Here is a 21,196-nt window from a genome sequence, read left to right on the forward strand (position 1 = left end):
GAGGGTTTTATGAAGGTCTATAGCTCTCTCATGTGGCCAGTCCATGAAAATGTGACAGCTCAAACGAGCAGATTGGACCGGCAATCTCTTCAGATCAGACATCAACAGCAAAGCCACGCTTATCTGAAAATTGGTGTAAAACTTGATGGAAATTAGGGAATTCAGTTAAAGTCCTGTCTGGGTATTTAACTGAACGATGAGCAAAAGAGCTTCCAAGTAACTCAGCATAACAGAGTGAAAAACATTATCCCTGCTTAAAAATACAACACATATTTGAAGACCCAAAAACGTAGAAATAGAATAAATGTAACTTTAAAACGTCAGATCAGGCGGCAATAACATATTAAACACAGTATCGCCCCCTGGTGGCTCCACTATCATAACACTGACCTCTATTCATTGTACAGGAAACACATATTTCTATAATGTGTATACTTGTAGCAATGTAGCAATGACTGTGAATGTGTCTGACCAAATTCTATACTTGTTTTTATTCTAAATGCTAACACAATCTGGATCTTTGTACTGTAAAATATTTGTAAAATGTTTGTCCCATTCAGTATAAAAGTTATTATATTATTCATATCGGCTGGTGTAAATGGAGGAAATAATTACACTGAATATGCTCACCGTGATTTTTATAAAGCTCTCAGTTACATCTGCTAATTTATCTTTATACAAGCTATCTACAGCTTTTCAGCACATTCATTTAAAGTTAGTGGGCCTACATTATTTGTGGATGAATAACGAAGCGGTGTCGAATAAAAGTTGTAAAATTAGGGGGAAAGTTGATATTTGAAGCCAAAAAAAAAAAGGAAAGTACTTGTGTCCTAAGCAATGAATGCCTGGCTGATGTTTACCGTCGGGGGATGCCGTTGGGAAATGTCTGCCTGAGGCGCTGCAGTCCGCAGATACTGTATCATGTGTCTCGGTAGACTAACTGGAAGTTACAGCCGCTCATGAAATGACTCAACACTACTCCGCCTACCTCTTTCCTCTTCTCTACTGGAAGTTTACCGTGCCTCCTTCACACGATAGTACTTAAAAAAAAAATCCTCCCAAATAAATGACACATTTCTGCTTTTAAAGTTGATTGTTTCAGTCTGAATAATCAGAATTTTAAAAAGAAAAAGAAAGAAAGAAAGAAAGAAAGAAGGAAAGAAAAAACCCCAAACAAACAAACAAAGCGTTTGCACATATAATTATAAACCAATAGGCAGTCAGCTGGGCGCACAGCCCCATTTCTGCTCTCTCCGGAGGGCCGATCGCTCAGATCCACTCTCCTGCTCTTCCAAGCTTCACTTCGGATCTCAGTCATGTGTGGACTTGAACGTGAGGGCAGGAAATAAGGCGCGCTCGTCAGCCGAGTGGCACATCGTGCGTAACAGGGAAGTGAGCCTGACACTCTGTGGGCTCTTACAAACCTCTCCTCAATTGCTCGGAGCCGTCTTCGGGTGAAGACACGGTAAATATCCAGCTTTTAGGGGACAGCAGCGGGGTCACAGTGAGTGATGGAGGGGGGGGGCTGGTGAGAGGGGCACACTTGGACAGGCGGAGCGCTAATGAGATATAAAAGGAGGAAGAGGCGACGGACAGTAGCAAAATTCAATGTTTTGAAATCCCTGAAGGTGAGAGTGAATGTAGTTTTCTTTTGCCGTTGAGATATTTCTGTGTTAATTACAGGAGGGGGCCGATGTTGGTGGGGCCTCGACAACCGTGCATCATGTGTTAGATTGTCATGTTTTGCTTACAGAGGGGAAAAAAGTGTTGTAGGCCTGCGTGTCGGCCTGAAATGGCCTGATATCCTGCCACCGTGTTGCAAAACCCTCAAGGTACTGCATCTCTTTTTTCCCCCTTCCACAATTATCAAAGTTTCAGTTGTGCTTTTGAGATACATGTCTTGATTTATTTATTTATTTTTTTTAATGAAATGTTGCTTGGAGTTGAGTAATGATCATAGCAGCAGCAGCAATACTGTCTTTATTCTCTAAGCCCCTCCTCCCATGGCCCAGTAAGCACTATTATATTGTGTTATTCCGTAATGATCCTAGAAAGCCTCTATTGCTTAATTGGTTAATGTAGCATTAACTGAGCACTGATGGAGCTAATTTGATTTTAATATTGTTAGAAATACAGCTCACTCCCTATCATTGTATTTGCTTCCCAAAAAACACAAGCAGAAAGATTTTCTACAGTGCGCAGCAGCTTTGAGGGCCAGCTCGTGCTATTTTGATGCCCAAAGTGAGATAAGGATTTGGTGATGACACAACTTTACAGCGCCATATGATTGGGGCTTTCTTTTTCTCCTCTGTATTTTTGGCCTCTTGCACCTTAAGACCTATTAAATAATTTGCACACAATAATTATTCCTCTAGCCAATCCAGTCCAGCATGATGAATCAAATCCTGCCCATCGTACCTGTGTAGTGCAAGTGAGGAACATTTGTTCAGGGAGTGTATTTATAATTATAATTTAAAGGAAGTGGACAATGTTTTAACAGTAAGCATGGTTAATAAAATGTGCCCTTATTGCAGCACCCCAACACTCTGCCCTCCAGTGAGAAAGTAACTGGCCTTGTATGACTGTAATTAATTTAGCCTTCATGCATCCTGCATGCACAAGTGAGGTGTTGCCGGTCAGGAGAGGCAATAATGGACAGGGATGAGCAACAAGGGGAGGCTTGTCTTGACCTCCCTCACTAAGAAGAGAAGCTGCATGCGCACCACGAGGTTATTCTGAGTTTTGACCTGGAAAAAATGGTCCAACGAGCCCACAGTGTTGTATGTAACAGAATCGCAAATAATGGCAACTACTTCCTGGACATGAACTCTTAAGTTAAATTGACAAGCCGCAGCTGGTTCACGAAGCATCTCAACAAAAAAATCCCAGGCACAGTGAAACGGCAACGTGGGGTTTATTTTACCTCTCCCCCTGGCCCTCTCGATGAAAACTGATTTTTCAATTCAGCTCAATCCTAGCTGTCTTGAGAACATTCATATCCATAGTACACACACTGACTTGCAGAAAACAAGGAAAGCGCTGTGTCGTTTATTGGAAAAGTTCATATTTGCTGATTTAGACAGCTCTGCAATTAGTCATGAGGCACTGCGAAGAGAAAACAATTTGGTGATCTCACACAAAATTAGGGAAGCTAATCTGATTAAGCGTGGGTATTGGCATTCACATAAATAAACTGGTGTCTTTTGAAAGGACATTAAACAAATTCAAGTGAATTTATAGGCCCTCACCTGCTGGCTCTGTGTTTGCCAGATGTGAGGAACACTTCCTGAAGTTTTTGGCCTTCTTTGGTTCTCCTTGGACGGAAAAGGTTTTAAATCTGTGGTTCTGAGTGGTGAATGTTTGGTATTCACAGACTTCCATGGTACTTTCCTTTGCTTCCTGAAACTGGTTCGACTGAATTCTGTTAGGATGTTTCATATACCGATAAATCAGTCTGGATATGAAAAAATGGAAAGTCGTGATGAATCCTGGCGATAACGAGTACAAGTAGACACAGCAACAAGATCTATTTACATCATATTTTCACAGTAGACTGATGTTTATTTCTCATGTTACTCTAAAGTCTGTGTTGCATTTATTAACTGTGACCACGCAACAATCTCAACCACATGTTCAGCTGTAACTATGACAACAAAGGCCCTCTAATCTGGAGGAAGAACTGATTTTAAAGGAGAGATTTTTTATAACTCTTCAATAGTGCTTTTTATGCTTTAACTGGACCGAACGAGGACCAGTCTGAAAGTTCTACATTGTGTCTACTAGCGTTACCATGGCAACGGAGATCTGCTGCTACAGGGAATACGTTTGGCTCATACCAGGACTAAGATCGGAACACACAAGCGTAATGGTTGTTCACTTTGGGAACTTTTTTGGGAGGGTTTCAAAGTGGCTTTGGCAAACAACAAACTTTGGCTTGTGCAGTGACATAAACTACACAATCTGACAGTTCCTAATTTATTTCTCGAATATTCACTCTGATAGTTAGCTGCCATGGTGAGTCCATCTGTTTCTTCCCACTTTGTTCTGTGTAATAAGTGTGTTTTAACTTACAGTCACTCTTTCTAGTTCCCTCTTAAAAACTGTCATCTTTTTGAGTTAAAAGTGAAATAGAAGTGTCAATGCTATTTCTTGCTCGAGGCCCCAATTGTGGATTGGCAACATTTTCTTAGGCCATTAGCAGCTGCAAAGTACTTTGTGTTCTCTCGAAGCTGGATTCATGTATTGGAGCAATAGGTGTTGTATTTTTCAGCGTTTTTAAAGAGGTAGCGATGTCGTTACTCTTATACGTACAGAAAACTGCTTGCAGCAATAGCTTAATGGGTCTAAATGTTTTTGGAAACCATGCACTGTGATATATCAGTTATAGATGATGGCTGGGTAGTCAGCCAACATCAATAACCAAGCCTGCAAGTTTGGTCATAAACTGTTTCATAAAATCACGAGGTCACAGAATTACAGACTGGTGAGCTGTCCTAACTGTTTGGTGCCAGCCCAGAATGTGACTACAACATCTCTTCAAGAAAGAACGGTGGCAGAAAGAACAAGGTGGCAATCACGCCGTGTGTGATTTTGATTCCAGGCAGAAGTGAACTTACATCCTGATTTTTATTTGGGCAGCAGCCCAGCAGAAACAACAAAGGATGTATTTGAAATGAGATTTGTTCCCAGAGGGCTGACTTTATGCCTTAAAGCCATTACGTATACTGAAGGGGGATTTGGTCTCAGCAGCATGCTCGTTTCTGATTTGATTTGTAGGGAACTTTCAAGCTGTTTTACCTCACATTCACAGCTGATACTCTAAGCTTGACCAAGCTTGGGCACATATATAATGCATTATTATTGTCTTTTCCTGTCAAAAAACAAAAATGTGTTGCACCTGAGCCACTACCTTCCACTTAGATGAGAAGAACTACGGAATACACGCCCTTAGTTTAAGAGGTATTACACAACGCGCAGGTCCTTCAGCATTACTCAGCAGATTTAAAGAATTACACATCATGTTACAGAGGAACATGATGACATAGTATCAGTGTTGGGCAAGTTACTTTAAAAAGCAATTAGTTACAGTTACTAGTTACTTCTCCCCAAAAGAAACTAAATTAGTTACTAAGTTCCAAATTCTAAAACTAACTAGTTGCTGCGGAAAGCAACTACTACGTTACTTTCAAGTAAAAGTTTAAATGCTGAAATGTGTCTGAATTTGGAGCCCACCTCCACCCCCTCTTTAACAGAGCTTAAAATACATGTGCCTGTTCAATTCTAAGATGTTTGAGTGAGTTTGAATGACTTGACATCGACGTGGAGAGGCACTTTTGTCCAGGACATAATGTGCAGTTCACAATCACATTCGTTCCTTTAACTAAGTAATGGCTATACTTCCATTAAGAGAAGGCTACTTTTGGATTATTTGGGCTCACCATTCCTGGTTCCCATTGACTTACTCATTTGTGTCATTTGTTCTTGCCTCTCAGCTCAGAGATCGGGTTGGTCTGATGAAAACAAAAAAACTGTTTCAATTATAGTAACGCACTGTATTGTATTTGTTATAAAGATGGGAAGAGTCATCAATTAGATTGCTTGTTACTGAAAAAAGTAATGCTGTTATTCCCATCACTGCTTATTATAAGGACTTTCTCTTCACAGCTTTTGGAAGCATAGTCCTTAAAATGAAGAAACTTCATTATTTTATCTTATTAGTTATCTGTTGTGTAATTAAGTCAACTTAACCAGCAACTAAAAATAAGCAGTAAACAAAGTTCAACTTACATAATGAGAAACACTCAGAAGAAATAAATGCATGCTTGTTTATACAGAAGTAATACTGGTTGTACACTTGACACAGAAGTAGAAGGACTAATGATTTGACCTTGACATTGTCACAGCATAGTAGCAAAGTGGGGAAATACAAGAGATGTTATTGGACTGTACGTTTGTGTGTCTCTTTACACATAGGAAGCTCACACGATATGCCTGTTTGCCATCATATCAAATCAAGTTTTATTTAATTCATACCAAATCATAACAAAATTACTTCAAAGCACTTTAGATTTAGAGCAAATCTAGACCAGACACACCAGTTATTTAAAGACACATAACAAATTCCTTCAGGAACAAGCACTTAGTCACAGTGGTGAGGAAAGAACTTCCTTTAAGAGGCAGAAAGTTTGTGTAGAATCAGTGGGTGGGTGGAGCCAGCTGTCTCAACTGACTGGGTTGCAAGATAGAGAACAGGAGGAAAGAGGACACAATAAATATCCAAGCCAAACAAACCTACGCAAAGAGGCTTCAAGGGCGGGACCACTAAAAGTATATTATTAAATGCCAGTAGTAAGTAAACGGGGGAAGAAAATGGTATCGAGATTACAGAAGTGATTAATTATAACAGTTAGCTGTTAACTAATGTAACAATACCGATAGCAGCAGGTCATGTAGAACACAGATCTCACATCTGAGATCGTGTTTGTGAACCAATACAGCTTATTACTCTGAGCCACTGACCTTCAAGAGTGTTGAGAATGAAAAACCTTGAGACTGAAATTGAATTAATTGCTCACAGGTTCATTTACAACATTTTATCACCTGGCTTGAAACATATTTTCTGTTAATGTCAATGGCTTGGATAATGTAGGAAATAGCTGAAGGTTGTTCTTGCAACATTAATTAATCGAATGGAAATGAGCCTATATATTTTAAAACCAATTTTGAAACCAATTTTGAATATTTTATCATTATATTATTCAAATTCTACAATCTTCAGTGGAAATGAATATGTGTATATGGGTTTTGTTGATCAAATAAAATATTAATAATATAAAATAGGAATAAAAACACAGGCCTTTTCTTTTGTGTCAGAGTTTTGTTTGATCAAAAATCTGCCCAGAAATGTAGCATAACTGTAATCATAGATGATTTTGTTTTCCTGACTTGCAGCTCGATCATGGCCCAGTGGGTGCACATGTCCCAGCTGATCCAGCGTCTGCCTGATGAGACAGTCAACAGCCTCTATCCCCCGAACGCCTTCCCTATTGAAGTCAGACATTTTCTAGCTGAATGGATCGAGAACCAAATATGGTATATACACGTATATGCACACACACCACGCACAAACTACACACACAGCCTTCGGGGATGACTGTTTTCATGAAAAGTTGGCCTGTAGTTGGTACGTGTCAAAATAACATCTGCATGGAAAATCAGCGTCATTCAAGCCAGTTGTCATTGGCCATAATGTTATGCCTGATTGGTGTGTGTGTGTGTGTGTGTGTGTGTGTGTGTGTGTGTGTGTGTGTGTGGTGTGTGTGTGTGTGTGGGCACACACACACAAACATTCATAGGGTCATATATGCATGTGGATGTGTTTACACACATATATCATGGATGCGTTTTTATAGGGACAACTTTGTGCCGGAAAAGGTGGAGCAGGAGAGCCAGGCTCGCGCTCTGTTGGACCAGATCATCAACATGCTGCAGTCTATTGCTCAGCAGAATGCCAACGTGGTGGACAGGATGAAACTGATGCAAATCAGCCGAAACATGGTAGGGGGACTGAGCCATTCTGACTGGGATTTAGATCCCCTCCCTAATAAGGCTGTGCACTATGCCTACAGTGAGTGTGCGTATAAATAGTTGTTTATCTCATCCCTGATGGAAAAGTTGTACAGACAATGGATGGATGAGTGGATACTAGTACTTCCATTGTGATATTATAGTGTTTCATGATCTACTGGACATGTGTTTGCTGTACAGGCAGTGTTTCAGCAGCAGCCTCTACAGTTTGGAGTCATGGTCAGAGACATTCTCCGGGAAGAGAGGGCTCTCCTTAACAAGGTAACAACCTTATTAACAAAGACTAAATATATCATTCTGAATGCAGGAGCATATTCATCATGACAAATTACATCAGTAGGCTCAGTGGGCTTACTCAAGAGTGTGACTCAGACAGCTAAGGGTGTTTCTGCAGAATTTAAAGAGAAAGGGTTACTGGAGCTTGTCTGGAGTAAAAGAAAAAGAAATGGCTTGGTTCTAACTTGTTTTGACATGAATCAAGATTATTTGGCAAGGAGCTGGGTTTAAAAATACTTCAGAGGATTTGGGATAGGTGTGAGCAGGATTCCAGAACAAAAACACAAAAACAGTAACAAAGACAAACTGGCGAAAGCCAAGAAACAATAGGAATAGAACTTAAGGAAGGGAAGGCAAAAGTGAACACAAAACATTTCTCTTCCTTTTGCCACAAGTCCTCAAGGCATGTAAAATGTGTTAATATTTGTACTTGTCCAATACAACCTTTGCATTTGGCAGCCTTTTCTCCCTTGTATTTGTTGTTTTGATAAAACTGAATTTTGTGGTTATTTAGAAAAATCAAGCATAATGTGATTAAAAGGCTAACATGGACTTCACCAAAATGAATCAGCCTCTAATGCGGGCGAGTGCAAAGAACTGTGAGCTGCGATGGATTCTATAAATTACATAAAACAAGTCTGATTTGATCTGCATTGTCCCCCTGAAAGTTTTAGAAATAATAACACTATTATTCAAATATTTGCATAGCTGAAGTTTCAAAACTATCAATATGGCCATTAAAGTAAAGTAAAAAAAAAAAAAAAGAAAAAAAAGAAAATCCATTATACAAATTTGTTTTACTTCTTCCCAGAGTCAGATTTCTCAATGAAGCCACTAAATCCATGAATAGAAATCTTATGAAAATAGGCTTTGCCCTTTGCCCTACCTGGGGAGTAGTTGGGTTGTAAATTTTTCTTGGATGTCTGCAGCCCGCTCAGATCCCCAACCCTTCACAGTATCAACAGCAGCCAAGTAGAGAACCCAGCTTCCCCAACATGCAGGATGTAGACGTTGTGGTTCTGAAAGTGCTGGAGGTCCAGGGGTGCCGACAAAAGTTGCACCAGCTGCAAGAAGAGCTCAACTGGGAGAGACAGAACTATGAGGGTTTACAAGGTGACTCATTCGATTACACTTATTTTGTCATTTACATTTTTCAGAGGCTGTCTGTCTGTCCTGATAGTCTGCTTGGTCATTGTTGGTTTTTTTTTTTTCTGTATAGTACAAACCTGCTCATATGGAAATCCCCTGTTCCTCTTCCATGCTATTTATGGAGAAACCGGTTCTTTCAATGAACCAAAATTGTAAAGGAAAACAAAAAGTGTAATTAAGAAAAAAATAACAAATAATTTTCTTTTTTTCCTCTCTTGAAATATTTCAATGTACAAAGCATGTAGTAGCCATACCACATGCTTTGTACATTGTGTCTAGATCCTAAATATTTTGTCTGTCATCCTGTCAATGTCTTCCTTGTATGTCTCCTATGCGAACATGAAGGTACTTTTTATTTGTTTCTTGGCCACTATAACTTCTATCCAGATGCAGCAGATTATAAGTTATATTTCATATTTAAGATAACCCAGTAGTATTTTTGAGCACATAAAAGACTAAACTTGAATTATTTGAACAGGGCAAATCCCGCAGAATGGACTGGATACCACATCTATGGAAATTAAGAAACTCCAGAGCCACATCCAACAGCTGGAGTACAATGTGCAAACATTTTCCACGGTGAGCTTGAACACGACTGGTACTTTTAAGGATTTTTTTTTTTTTTTTTTTTTTTTTACAGATAAAGTTGTAGAGTAAGAGTTTAGAGATAATATATGTAGACTTCATCACCATAGATCATTATGATCTCTTGGTCTCTTTGGATTTTTTACACATGTACAAATAAAGAAATAGACAATAGCTAAGTCCCCCAAAGCTCAGAAGAATGCATTTTCTTTACAATGAATCATCAAGGCTAATGTTAATTTGAAAGAACTCTTTAATGTGGGGCAGTGCAGTGTAGTAAATCGATATGGTGCACATTGGTTGTTGCAGAAGCGTATTCACCTGCTGCAGGAAAGTGTGAGCTGTCTGGACCAGTGTCAGACCCGACTGGTGAGCAAGCTGAAGGCATGGAGGTGGGAGCAGCACAAGGCCGCCATTGGGCATCCCTTTGACGAAAACCTCAACCCCCTGCAGACCTGGTGAGTCACACGCACGCGCACACACACACACACACACACACACACACACACACACACACAAACACACACACACACACACACACACACACACACACACACACACACACACACATACATACACATACATACATATATACACACAGGGTTACATGCACATGCATGTATGACACACACTTTTTACACTAGCAAAAAGCAAGACAACCGCCTCATGTGTCAGTGTGCAGCCGGAGAGAGTAAGAGCTGGGAAGCGTCAGAGCTCCTAGTAGTACTGCGCCAAAACGTTATTTCATCCTCATGGCTCGCAATACAAAAGGAAATTTTCCTTCAATCCGATCTGGACACGTAACAGCATCCTTTCATTCATCTCCATGAATGAATCATTTTTTGATTTGAACTGTATGACCATCCAAGTTCAGACTCTTTATTTTGATTATTATCCTTAAAAACTATATTTTGCATTTGACTGCAAACTTCTGTGCTGTTGTGATTTTGTGCTGCTCAGGTTTTTCTCAGTGAAGGTGTGCATAGTTAAATGTATTGCCTTTGTGTGTTTTGTTGTGGGGGAAAAAGAACTGTGTCGGGTCATATAATAATAATAATGATGATAATAATAATTAAACCAAAAAAAGAGGGAAAGACTTAACTGACTGACAAAAACCAAACATTTTATGTCAGGAGAGAGGCCTGTCTGGCACGTGTGAGGAATTTTCCTCACACGTGCCCACAGCAATTCATCACAGTGCCAGCAACAGTTGTAGCCAAAGGGATTATGTTTTTTTCGGGTTTTACTTGACTTTCCACCCGTCTTTGATGACATTATATACACCAAATGATCCATATTTTGATAAAGTTATCCCAGTGAGATTCAGTACTCCCACTTTTATTAAGGAGCATGAGCATTTCTCCTTGTTTTTTTTTCCCCTTATTATTCACTGATCTCCTCAGTAGCCTATCCTTCAATTTTTTTGTTTCCCCTTCCTCGTCGTGCAGAGTCTGCTTGGTTAAAATGAGAACATCCAGGAGGCACAACTATTCCTCATATTGTCTTGTTGCAGACTGGTTGAGTAGTTTTTACTGTCAAGCTGAATGTAGTTAAGGTGTCATCTGAGGTCAGGTTTTCTGTTTTTGTTCTCCTCCTCTTAGCTCCCTTGTGTGATGTCTTTTTTTTTACTGTCCTCTCTGGAGTAGAGGAGCATCTGTTTTTTGGTCACCCAGGGGTCAGCTGGATGAGGTCCTTGGCCTTGCTCAGACGACTAGAGATTTTCCCTTACATAGATGGCCTTTTTTCCATCAGTCCTCCCAGGCCCTGGACTTCACTGTCTTTGACACAGGAATGTGGGATGAGATTTTTTTTTTTTTCTGGACTTCCTGTTTTACTGTTGGTTTCCCCTTGCATGTATTGAGTACATTTGTGTTTTCTCTTGTTCAACCTGCAGAATTATCACGTTAATAAACTAATGTTGCTCGGTTAAACAGATCAGAATGTCTGGTGTTAAAGAAGGTTGACGGACACTTTCTACCCTGCGTCTGATTGGCTTACCCTGATTTTCTTACCTATATATGACAAACCCAGCAAACCAAAGATAAAGCCAATGAGAACTAATCAAATGCAGGAAGAGAGCGGGTTATTATTATTATTACAGCACAAAATTTCATGATTTGTGAATTCCTTCTGTTAGGTGTGAGCAGCTGCTTGGGGTAAATGGGAAGCTGAGGCAGGAACTGATGTTGATACCCGACCCAATTCCAGAGCTCCAGGAAAGGCTGGGCAAACTTCTGCAGGTTCTCATTCAAAAGTAAGATGGTTTTCTTTTCTATACATTTTCACATGTCACGTCACATACGTGTGAAAGAAAGTCAATTGACTTAATTCACAAACAGCAACAAAAAAAAAAAGCCTCATAGATCATTTCCTCACATGTGTTACTGATATCTTCCTCAGCTCTCTTGTCGTGGACAAGCAGCCCCCTCAGGTCATTAAAACTCAATCAAAGTTTTCCACGACTGTTCGATATCTGTTGGGGGAGAAAGTAGCTCCGGGGAAGCCTGTCTTACTGAAGGCACAAATCATTAATGAATTACAGGCCAGGAACCTTAGCACTGTACCGGGGTAAGTCATACATACATGACAGCACAGTGGCTTAAAAATTCAGACTTGATCTTTTTTTCACTTTTTTCAACTGCATATGAATTAAATCTGAACTATCCTATGACATAAATTGTTGATTTCACAATTTCCTAAGTGGAAGCAGTCATATCTACATTAATTAGTGGCAAATCAAGTCTGCTATTTAGGTATACTACAGTAGTTGGTGTAGGTGTATTCCAAAGGTGGCTGGTTTTTGTTTTGCCAGGATTTACAGAAATAAAGTGGCTTACATTTTTGTTGTGTAAATTGGGTCTTCTGAAAAGTAATGTGAACGATGACAGTAATGTTGTCATAGTCTGACAGCCTCTGAACCTTTCTGGCACATTGCTTGCAGTGATAATGTCGGGGAACTGATCAATAACACAGCCATCCTGGAACACAACTCTGCCAGCAAAAGCACATGTGCCAACTTTAGGAATATGGTATGTACTTCTGTTGATTTACCAGCCTAGACTTACTCATAAATCAGTCTTGTTGTTGAACCTAATATCAAACTTATTTTCATTTAACAGTCCATCAAGAAGATCAAAAGAGCTGACAGAAAGGGATCAGAGTCTGTGACAGAAGAGAAGTTTGCTCTCCTGTTCTCCACAGAAATTACCATTACAGGCTGTGACACTCCCTACAGGATACAGGTTTCACCATTTTTCACATTTTGCAGTGAAACTTCATTAAAATTATATGTTAGGTGCATATTCTCAAAAGAAACATTGCTACAAACAACTTGTTATGTCATTAATTGTAGACAATTTCGCTGCCGGTGGTCGTTATTGTCCATGGAAGTCAAGATAACAACGCTCTGGCCACCATCATTTGGGACTGTGCCTTTTCTGAACCAGTAAGTGTCCAACTGTCCTCCTCTCCTGTTTTTTTTTCCCGTAACCTTTTTATCATCTGGTATCAATGATGTTTGTCTCCCAGTAATTATATTTTTGTCAAAAGTCTTATGCGGCATTGACCATTATGTCAGTGTGAGATGCCTGCAGTGCGAATATTCACAAGGAAATACAGAGCTCAGCACAGCAGGGAGTGGGAAGGGAATGCAATTAACTGTCCAACTGAACAGTTGTACTATGTGCTATTCATCGCCTTTTACAGAAATGTAATAAATGTAGCTTCCAAAAGGTGGAACTGAATAAGGCCCCTGTCCCTGTAAACAACAGCCAATCCCAGCTCACACTGACTGAGGGCGGGGTCACCCCGGACAGGTTGCCAGCCAGCCCATCACAGGGCCAACACGCAGAGACAGACAGGGACCAACAACCACTCACACTCAGATCTACAGACAAGTCACCCAGTAACCTAAAGATGCATGCTTTTGGACGGAGGGAGGGAACTGGAGCATCCGGAGGAAACCCACGCAGACACGGGGAGAGCATGCAAACTCAGCAGAGAAAGGCCCCAGGCCTGGGAACCGAACATGCAACTTTCTTGTGGGGCAACATAGCTAACCACGATGCCGCCGTGCTGCCACTCAATAACAGCTCTAATTTCCTGTATGTTGTTCTCTTTGTCAAGTCCTAGTCCTAGTGTTGGCGGTAAATAGTCTGATGTGGTCTGTAAGACATGCATCGTTTGGGTTTTGTTTTTTTTAATGCGTAACCTCTAAACATAAGGAACAATGCTGACAGAAATCACTACTTTCCTTCATCTCTCTTCAATTTTGTTTCTTTTAACTTGCCACCAATCTTGCCAAAGTCATTCGGTGTCAATGTTTCCCTTGATGCCAGCTGTTTTTGTTGCTGTCATCAGGACCGGTTGCCATTCGTGGTGCCTGAGCGTGTGCCGTGGAGGTTGATGTACAGCACCCTAAACAGTAAATTCACCTCTGAGGTACAGACGCAGCACAATCTGGACCACTACAACCAGCACTTCTTGGCCCAGAAGATATTTGACAAGCCTGACTTTGCTGACGACTTCAGCCACATGATGGTTTCCTGGGCCCAGTTTAATAAGGTACACCCGAGTGTTTATGACTTACCTATACACACATACACTCAATTCTCACTGCTGCTTTCAATCTTACAGGAAGTTCTTCCGGGTCGATCTTTCACTTTCTGGCAGTGGTTTGAAGGCGTAATGGAGCTGACAAAGAAGCACCTGAAAACCTATTGGAGTGAAGGGTGAGAAGACTCTACTGCTGTTTCAGTAGATAATATTACCAATCTAATGCAGGGTGCAATAATAACAAGTGTTTACTATGTTTTCCTCCATTAGGCTGATATTTGGCTTCATTGGGAAGCAACATCTACACCTCATTCTGAAAGACCGCCCCAATGGGACTTTCTTGCTTCGCTTTAGTGACTCTGAAATTGGAGGCATCACCATTGCTTATGTGTCAGCATCTGAGAGTAAGTTTATATGTGGCACAACCTTCAGGTTGATAATATGTAATTTATTTTTTCCATTCAATTCTTCCCTTTTGTGTTTGGATAATGATGATGCTGGAAAACCTACTAAGTTAATTCAGGGTTAGGGTTATTTTAAAAAAATAGACTAGTGCCACTTTTGAAGGTGGCACCTCCACAATGTACCTCCACAGTGTATCAGAAACATTGTGGAGCATTAAAGTGTAATAATAGATATAATAATAATAATAATAATAATAATAATAATAATAATAATAATAATAATTCTCTCTCACTTCTCTCCCTCCCTTTGTCTGCATGCATTGACCCATCAAACATCATCTTTGTCCTAGATGGGGGTCAGAAAATCCAGAATATCCAACCCTTCACCAAGAGAGACCTTGAGATCCGTAGCCTTGGCGACCGCATCCGTGACATTAGTCACATAACATATCTGTACCCTGAGTATCCCAAAAATGAAGTTTTCAAAAAATTCTACTCAGGTGATGGTCTTAATGCACACTGTCAGTGTCATGTCTTGAAAGTTAAAGTGAGACTGACTACAAATGCATTGTCTCCTTCCTTCTTCTTGTGTTTTTTGTGGAGCAGAGCCTCAACCATCATCTGTTGGCGGTTACATCCCTGTGTCACTGCATACCAAAGTGGGCATGTAAGGGAATATTTATTCTAAATAAACCATGTCACGTGCGATGAGGAATTTTCAGTGATGGAAAAAACAGTTGGAAACATGTCTTGCTTTTGTGTGTGTGCAGGGAAGCCAGCTCAGCTACACCCTCGCCTCCCATTATGCCTGATAACAGTTCTGTAACCTTCCCTGTGTAAGTAGCACACTTCGCTATATTTCACCTTATTATTCCTCGGTTCTATGTTTTCCGGCTGGGACCAGTCACCTACCACCGGCTGCATATCTTGTGTTTACGTTGGCACCACCAAGGTACCCCTGGGAACACATGGGACATTTGAGCCAATGAAAATGTGCAACATTTTATCAAATTTAGCCAACAAGTACAGCCCAAAATGTAGGAGAAGGAGGAGGAGTAAAAACGCCACCTTCCTACTTCTAAAGTCCACTGAAATTAAATCACTAATCACTAAATTATGCGGTGATCTGGGAGACAGCCTGGCCTAGTGGTTAGCATTGTTGCCCCACAAAAAGAAGGTCACAGGCTCAGTTCCCGGCCTGGAGCCTTTCTGTGTGGAGTTGGCATGATCTCCCGGTGCCATGGGTTTCCTCTGGGTACTCCAGTTTCCTCTTATCACCCAAAGACATCATGTTTGGGTTAACTGGCGACTCTAAATTGTCCGTAGGTTTGAGCGTGAGTGGATGTTGGCCCTGCAGTTTTTTACTCCGTTTTTAAAAAAAATGCACTTTAAAATAATAGTGCTCCTTTTCCTGCTGTTTCTCTCAGGCGTCAGTTCCAACAGCCGTTCAGTCCGCAAGAGTCTATCACTCAAGACATGGAAACCGGAAATAGCCCTGATGAGTTCACCCAGAACCCTAATGTCTTCCATGAAATGTAGGTGTTTTATCATATTAGTGCATAAAAGCTATTGCCATGCTGTGTAATTTTTCCAAAGACAGTTTTAAACAGTGTGTTTGTGTCTGTCCATCTGTTGTCTAGTCCTGCAGATAACAATATAGACCTAGATTTGGACAGTATTCTTCAGACTCTGAGTAATTAGGAAGACTTCCTATCAAAGCTGCTCTTGGAGTACAACGCAAACATCAAATAAAGACCAGAGTCAAGCATATCGGTCTTAAACGGAGACGAGACCGTGCCATTGTTTGTGTGGACTTTCTTCCTTCACTTTCATCATCCTCATCCATCTACGGCGTCTTCTGTTTGACTCAGTGACAACAGAGATTCTAATTGAAGGGCAAAGTAAAACTGTGTATAAACTCTCACAACTGTCTTGAGGATTTCTACAAGCAAAACACACGGGACAGAAAACAACAAACTGCAGAGAGGGTGATGCTCATGGAAAGGTAAACGGACATTATCATTATCACTCAGTGGACAGTGAGCCATGGAGGATTATTTGCAAGGCTGTGAAACATCTTTTCCTTTGTGCTTGTTGCGTATTTTTTTGTCAAGATGAGACAAGTATATTTGAATGGCATGAGTACACAACTCTTCCATTGTGATCCACATGCCTTGCTTAGCCTCAGCTATTGTATGGTATACATTCAGCCTCATAGTAATTAACAGTATGCATGGCTAATGCTTCATAAATCAGCCATGAGTCAGTCAGTGTTTGTGGCCCTAACCTGTTCAGTTGTACAGTGAAGATTAGGAAACATGTTCATTATGTTCATATTCATAACGTATTCATTTTTTCCCTCCCTGTTCAGTCCAAACCACACTGATCAACATTTGGACATGGCGGTGGGCAATGTTTTTCATATGATGTATTAAGATTTAAGCATGTATCCCACAAATTGAAACATTACATATTACATATGCTTTTTATTTCTCATGTCAGTTGCCACAATGGCCAAATTGTACTCTTTCTGCGACCGTATCTATATTTGTCTTTCACCTTTGGAGTGACAAAACCGGTACTAATCAAAACATTATTCCCAATACATGCATACGTCGGATTAGACTATGGAGTCTTACAAGATCATCAATGCCATTTCAGTGTGTTGTGTTGTGCGATCGTAAAAACTTTGAGACCTATTGGGAATGAAATGAAAAGAAAGTAATTAAAGCTGCAGTTGACCAGAAAGGTTCTGAGTGGGGTTACATTACCTTCATTTCAGGGGAGCTCTGTGCTTACTTGTGCTCTGAATTTAGCAGCCTTTATGTGCATCTGAATTTATATATCAAACCCAGTCTTAAATAGAAACTTTTCACTACCTATCAATGCAGTCAATGTTGTGCATGTGATAATATAAACATGGTGGAAGAAATATTAAAATATGTATGTTTGCTAAATGACTCGATATTCTAAATCACCTAGTATGAGTAAAACATCTTCCTTTTTTTTTTTCCTGAAAAATAATCAGAATTTATTTGCAAGAAACTGTTCTCCACTATCTCAGTTAAGTAAACCCTGATGTCCCGGTAATTGTAACACTGTACTTGGAGGATTATGCCCTGTACAGGCAGATGCTGGAGGTTGGATGAAATAACATCATCTGACTGGCAAATGTATGTAAATGATAACTGCATTTAGTTCTCAGAAGTGAACATGTGTTGTATGATTATTGTTGCATAATGCTACTGCTAGCCTCTTTAGCATCTACAAGGCAACAAATGTATGGAACCTCTAATTAGGCAAAAATTTCACTGAGACTCTAAAAGAAAACACAAAAAAGAACTGGAAACATAAGAATTTTTAGATTTTTTGACATATAAAAATAATAAATCAGTGGCATTGAGCTTGGGAAGATGTGCCTGGTATCATAAAGGCTGCCCATTGAATGAAATTATGGTGTGAAACATAATTGACATCACTTCCATAATTCATCAGCCAAAGAGGAGACATTGCATAACTTGGATATTATATTTCCTATCCATCCAGTTTCTACAATCATGAATTATTTTTCTTTTAAAGAAAACTTTACACTGTACATCACAAAGCCTTTCATTTAGAACACAAATTCTAAGTTCAACATGCTAAAATGTAAATCCTACTACTCAACCACTGCCAGGGAAGTCACACTGAAAAAAAAAGAAAAGTTATGTAGAGAAAGCAGAAAGAATCAGCTTACATATCTGGTTCAATAACTGCTCTGGTGAAATCTGTGAAAACTTATTTCAGCGCCCGGTCCCCTTCCTCCATCCGAGCAGCTTTAGATGTCCCCTCATTGGAGCAGAACAAGATGGCTGCCTCATAAACAAAGGGAGGAGGTAGGGTGAATGAAAGAGGGATGGAAGCGAAAGGGGACGTCAGGCCAAGGCAGAGCTTCAACTTCAAAGTTCTTGAAGACTATGAAAATAGAGGTGTACACCGATCACCCTGTACAAACACACTAAAGATTTAAGTTGCCTCGCATTGACCCTCTCTCTTCCCCACACCATGAGAGAGAGGCTCCATGACCCTAAATGGCCAGCCAGCTCAGTGCAGAAAAGAGAAAGCACCAGGTGTTTGCCAACACCAGCAAGAAGCCACTACACCTCCTGCACTCTTTCATTTCTAACCATGCCTGGGGTGTCACAAAGGCCCTTCAGTTATGTCAAACAAAAGAACTCAAATAAAAACACACTTGCTCCTTATGACAGCTTGTCAGGTTTGCTCTCTTTGTTTTTCCATGGCAGGCACGCAAAAGTAAAAGCAAACCAACTATCACACACCTGTACAGAAATCAGTGGAAAGTGCTGCTCTAAAGCTTCAAGGACAAATCAATGTCAGAAAATAAATAAAAATGTAACCCAACCCAAATACTGTATAAGTTGTAGATGTTTTATAAACCTGCAAATGTCCCACAAAGGGTAAACGATTTTGGTGGCAGTTTCATTGTATGAAAATATTTGTAACTGAGCTAAGAAAAGACCAGATGGTTCAGTGTTTTGTGTTGATTTTAATATAAATATGAATCTGTGTGTGCTCTACTAGATGAAACACAATTGCAAAACTGAATGAATTTGGTTGTAGGATTTGAGTCAGGCAAAAATGATTTCAATCTGATATAAAAACAATCCATTAATTAAACTTTTGCAGTATCAGTGGGGGTGTGGAAAAGGCAGCAAGTTTACCTATGAAATAATAATAATAATTATTATTTGATACAAACAGAGGATTGTGGCAATGAAAAATAAATGATCAATTAAAACAAGCACACAAGCATATATATGCACACAAACACACAGACATGTATGCACACTCACTCTGTGTCTCTCACACACATACAACTTAAAAATAAAGAATGTGAGCCAAGTAAATACTGGTAAAGTACAATACGTACATGTAATTTACCCAAAGTTCATGGAACGAAACAAAACGAAGGGCAAGGTCACACTGGGTCAAAATGGAAAAGCATGCAGAAGTCCACTGTTCTACTGTAGCTTCACTCCTAGCAGACTAAAAAATAGGGAGAACAACAGAAAAAGAGAGATAAGTGAGGAAAATTAGAGAAAGAGGCCCCTGTCCTGAGCAGTTATAGCCAGGAGTCACTGACTTGCCACACCTCAGGGCACAGATTGCATCCTTCAGTGGCAAGGCTTCTTCTAACCCTCCATCTTTGTCCTGCAGTCCAAGGGGAAGAAGGAGGAAGGATGGGTACATGTGAAATCAGAAGAGGTGGTCAGAGCTGTGAGTGCCCCGTCACTGTATTTCATTAGGTCCAGTTCTGGATGCACAACAAGGAGTTCAGGATCAGTGTTAGCATTTATGGAGGTGGGGAGGAGGTATGTGTGCAGAAACGCTGAGTGGGACCGAAGGGTGCGGGGGAGGGATGGGGGTCAGAAAGCCAATCTTTACTCCAGGCTTATAGAGCCTGTGTCTTGAGCTCGATGGGTTCTCCCCTGGTTTCCTGCTGCCCCTCAGCCTCCGGGGGCCTGGTGCCCTTCAGTGTGGCGAGCCGTTCGGAGAGGCCACGCATACGAGGGAACAGCATAAAGTCGTACAGCAGAGCACCCATGGCGCCACCAATCATGGGACCCACCCAGTACACCTGCCACAAAAAAAAAAAAAAAAAGTCAAATTTGTTAGTGAATCTTAAGATGTCACATTACAATGGTTTAATGTAGCGTTAAAAGATTCCCAAATACAGCTCTGATCATCATACCCAGTGGTTGACGAAATTCCTGACCAGGACAGCTGGAGCGAAGGACCTCGCAGGGTTCATTCCTGCTCCAGTGTAGTACATCTACGTCAAAGACAGAGAAATTATACGAGAGAATACGTGTGTGTGTGTGTGTCTGTATGATGTGCTATACTATTCAGACCCCTGTATGAACCTTGCAAAGTTGTTGGCTCTTACCCCAAGAAGGTGCCCCATGAGCACAGAGAAGCCGATGGCGAGGGCAGCAGAGCCCAGGCGCCCATTGCGTCGTTCGTCAGTTACGGCAAAGATGCAGACAACAAGCTGAAGGGTGAGGAAGACCTCCATGGTTGTGGCCATGCCAAGACTAACGCCTGGCTGCAGCTGAAAGATGGAAGGATGAGGAAAGACCAATTATATTAAATTTGCGAGTCAATAAGATAAAATGCACTAAATTGCATTGCATAAGTTAGTATATGCAGTTTTGTTCTACACATAGACATTTTTTTTTTTACATTTTAAGTATGGCCATAAGTCATTTTAGTAATCTTACTGTGTTGAGTGCCAGGTTTCCCCTCATGTTGGTGGGTGTGACCCCATAGAGCACAGCGGCACCAGCCAGTGCTCCGAGACACTGAGCTATGATGTAGAAGAAAGCGCGGAACAGGGACATCTGGGAGCCAATCAGGTAAGCAAAAGTAACGGCTGGGTTGATGTGACCTCCACTGATATGGCCAATGGACTGAATCAGGGTGGCGGCTGCCAGCCCAAAGCAAAAAGCGACATGGAGGACATTATGGGGCCCAGTGGTCCAGCGGAGGGCTGCCCCCAGCCCAAAGAATACAAAGAACATGGTGCCATAGAACTCTGCAAACACTGCCCGCCAAAAAGACATAGATCTGAACTCCCACAT

General features: G+C 40.7%; 2 protein-coding genes across 4 annotated transcripts; one reads left to right on the forward strand and one right to left on the reverse strand.

The window, feature by feature from the left end:
• Window positions 1-1,132: 1,132 nt before the first annotated feature.
• Window positions 1,133-17,512, forward strand: stat6 (signal transducer and activator of transcription 6, interleukin-4 induced). Of its 3 annotated transcripts, XM_029505962.1 has the most exons (21): window positions 1,516-1,628; window positions 1,754-1,832; window positions 6,952-7,092; window positions 7,413-7,557; window positions 7,768-7,848; window positions 8,793-8,976; window positions 9,491-9,591; window positions 9,907-10,055; window positions 11,735-11,851; window positions 11,998-12,165; window positions 12,539-12,626; window positions 12,717-12,839; window positions 12,950-13,042; window positions 13,957-14,160; window positions 14,233-14,327; window positions 14,422-14,555; window positions 14,906-15,055; window positions 15,162-15,222; window positions 15,326-15,391; window positions 15,983-16,090; window positions 16,196-17,512. In XM_029505962.1, exons 3-21 carry the CDS (start codon window positions 6,959-6,961, stop codon window positions 16,254-16,256), a joined length of 2,262 nt encoding a protein of 753 aa, XP_029361822.1. In that variant the 5' UTR covers window positions 1,516-1,628; window positions 1,754-1,832; window positions 6,952-6,958; the 3' UTR covers window positions 16,257-17,512. The 3 variants fall into 3 exon arrangements, with proteins under 3 accessions (XP_029361821.1, XP_029361823.1, XP_029361822.1); XM_029505961.1 differs by lacking the exons at window positions 1,516-1,628; window positions 1,754-1,832 and adding an exon at window positions 1,133-1,465; XM_029505963.1 differs by lacking the exon at window positions 1,754-1,832 and having other exon boundaries at window positions 1,480-1,628.
• A 2,495-nt stretch (window positions 17,513-20,007) lies between these two features.
• mipa (major intrinsic protein of lens fiber a) lies at window positions 20,008-21,196 on the reverse strand. The gene is made up of 4 exons (XM_029506068.1): window positions 20,837-21,196; window positions 20,503-20,667; window positions 20,308-20,388; window positions 20,008-20,193 (listed from the first exon to the last, which is right to left on the reverse strand). Exons 1-4 carry the CDS (start codon window positions 21,194-21,196, stop codon window positions 20,008-20,010), a joined length of 792 nt encoding a protein of 263 aa, XP_029361928.1.

The sequence above is a fragment of the Echeneis naucrates genome, chromosome 7 (genome assembly GCF_900963305.1).
Source record: "Echeneis naucrates chromosome 7, fEcheNa1.1, whole genome shotgun sequence".
Classification (NCBI taxonomy): domain Eukaryota; kingdom Metazoa; phylum Chordata; class Actinopteri; order Carangiformes; family Echeneidae; genus Echeneis; species Echeneis naucrates.

Excerpts from the sequence above, each read along its gene's own strand:
- stat6 (XM_029505961.1), top strand. The coding sequence starts at position 6,959 with ATGGCCCAGTGGGTGCACATGTCCCAGCTGATCCAGCGTCTGCCTGAT. Across the intron at positions 9,592-9,906 it reads ATGTGCAAACATTTTCCACG|AAGCGTATTCACCTGCTGCA; the intron begins GTGAGCTTGAAC and ends TGGTTGTTGCAG. Across the intron at positions 12,840-12,949 it reads ACACTCCCTACAGGATACAG|ACAATTTCGCTGCCGGTGGT; the intron begins GTTTCACCATTT and ends CATTAATTGTAG.
- mipa (XM_029506068.1), bottom strand. The coding sequence starts at position 21,196 with ATGTGGGAGTTCAGATCTATGTCTTTTTGGCGGGCAGTGTTTGCAGAG. Across the intron at positions 20,668-20,836 it reads GAAACCTGGCACTCAACACA|CTGCAGCCAGGCGTTAGTCT; the intron begins GTAAGATTACTA and ends TCCATCTTTCAG. Across the intron at positions 20,194-20,307 it reads GGAATTTCGTCAACCACTGG|GTGTACTGGGTGGGTCCCAT; the intron begins GTATGATGATCA and ends TTTTTGTGGCAG.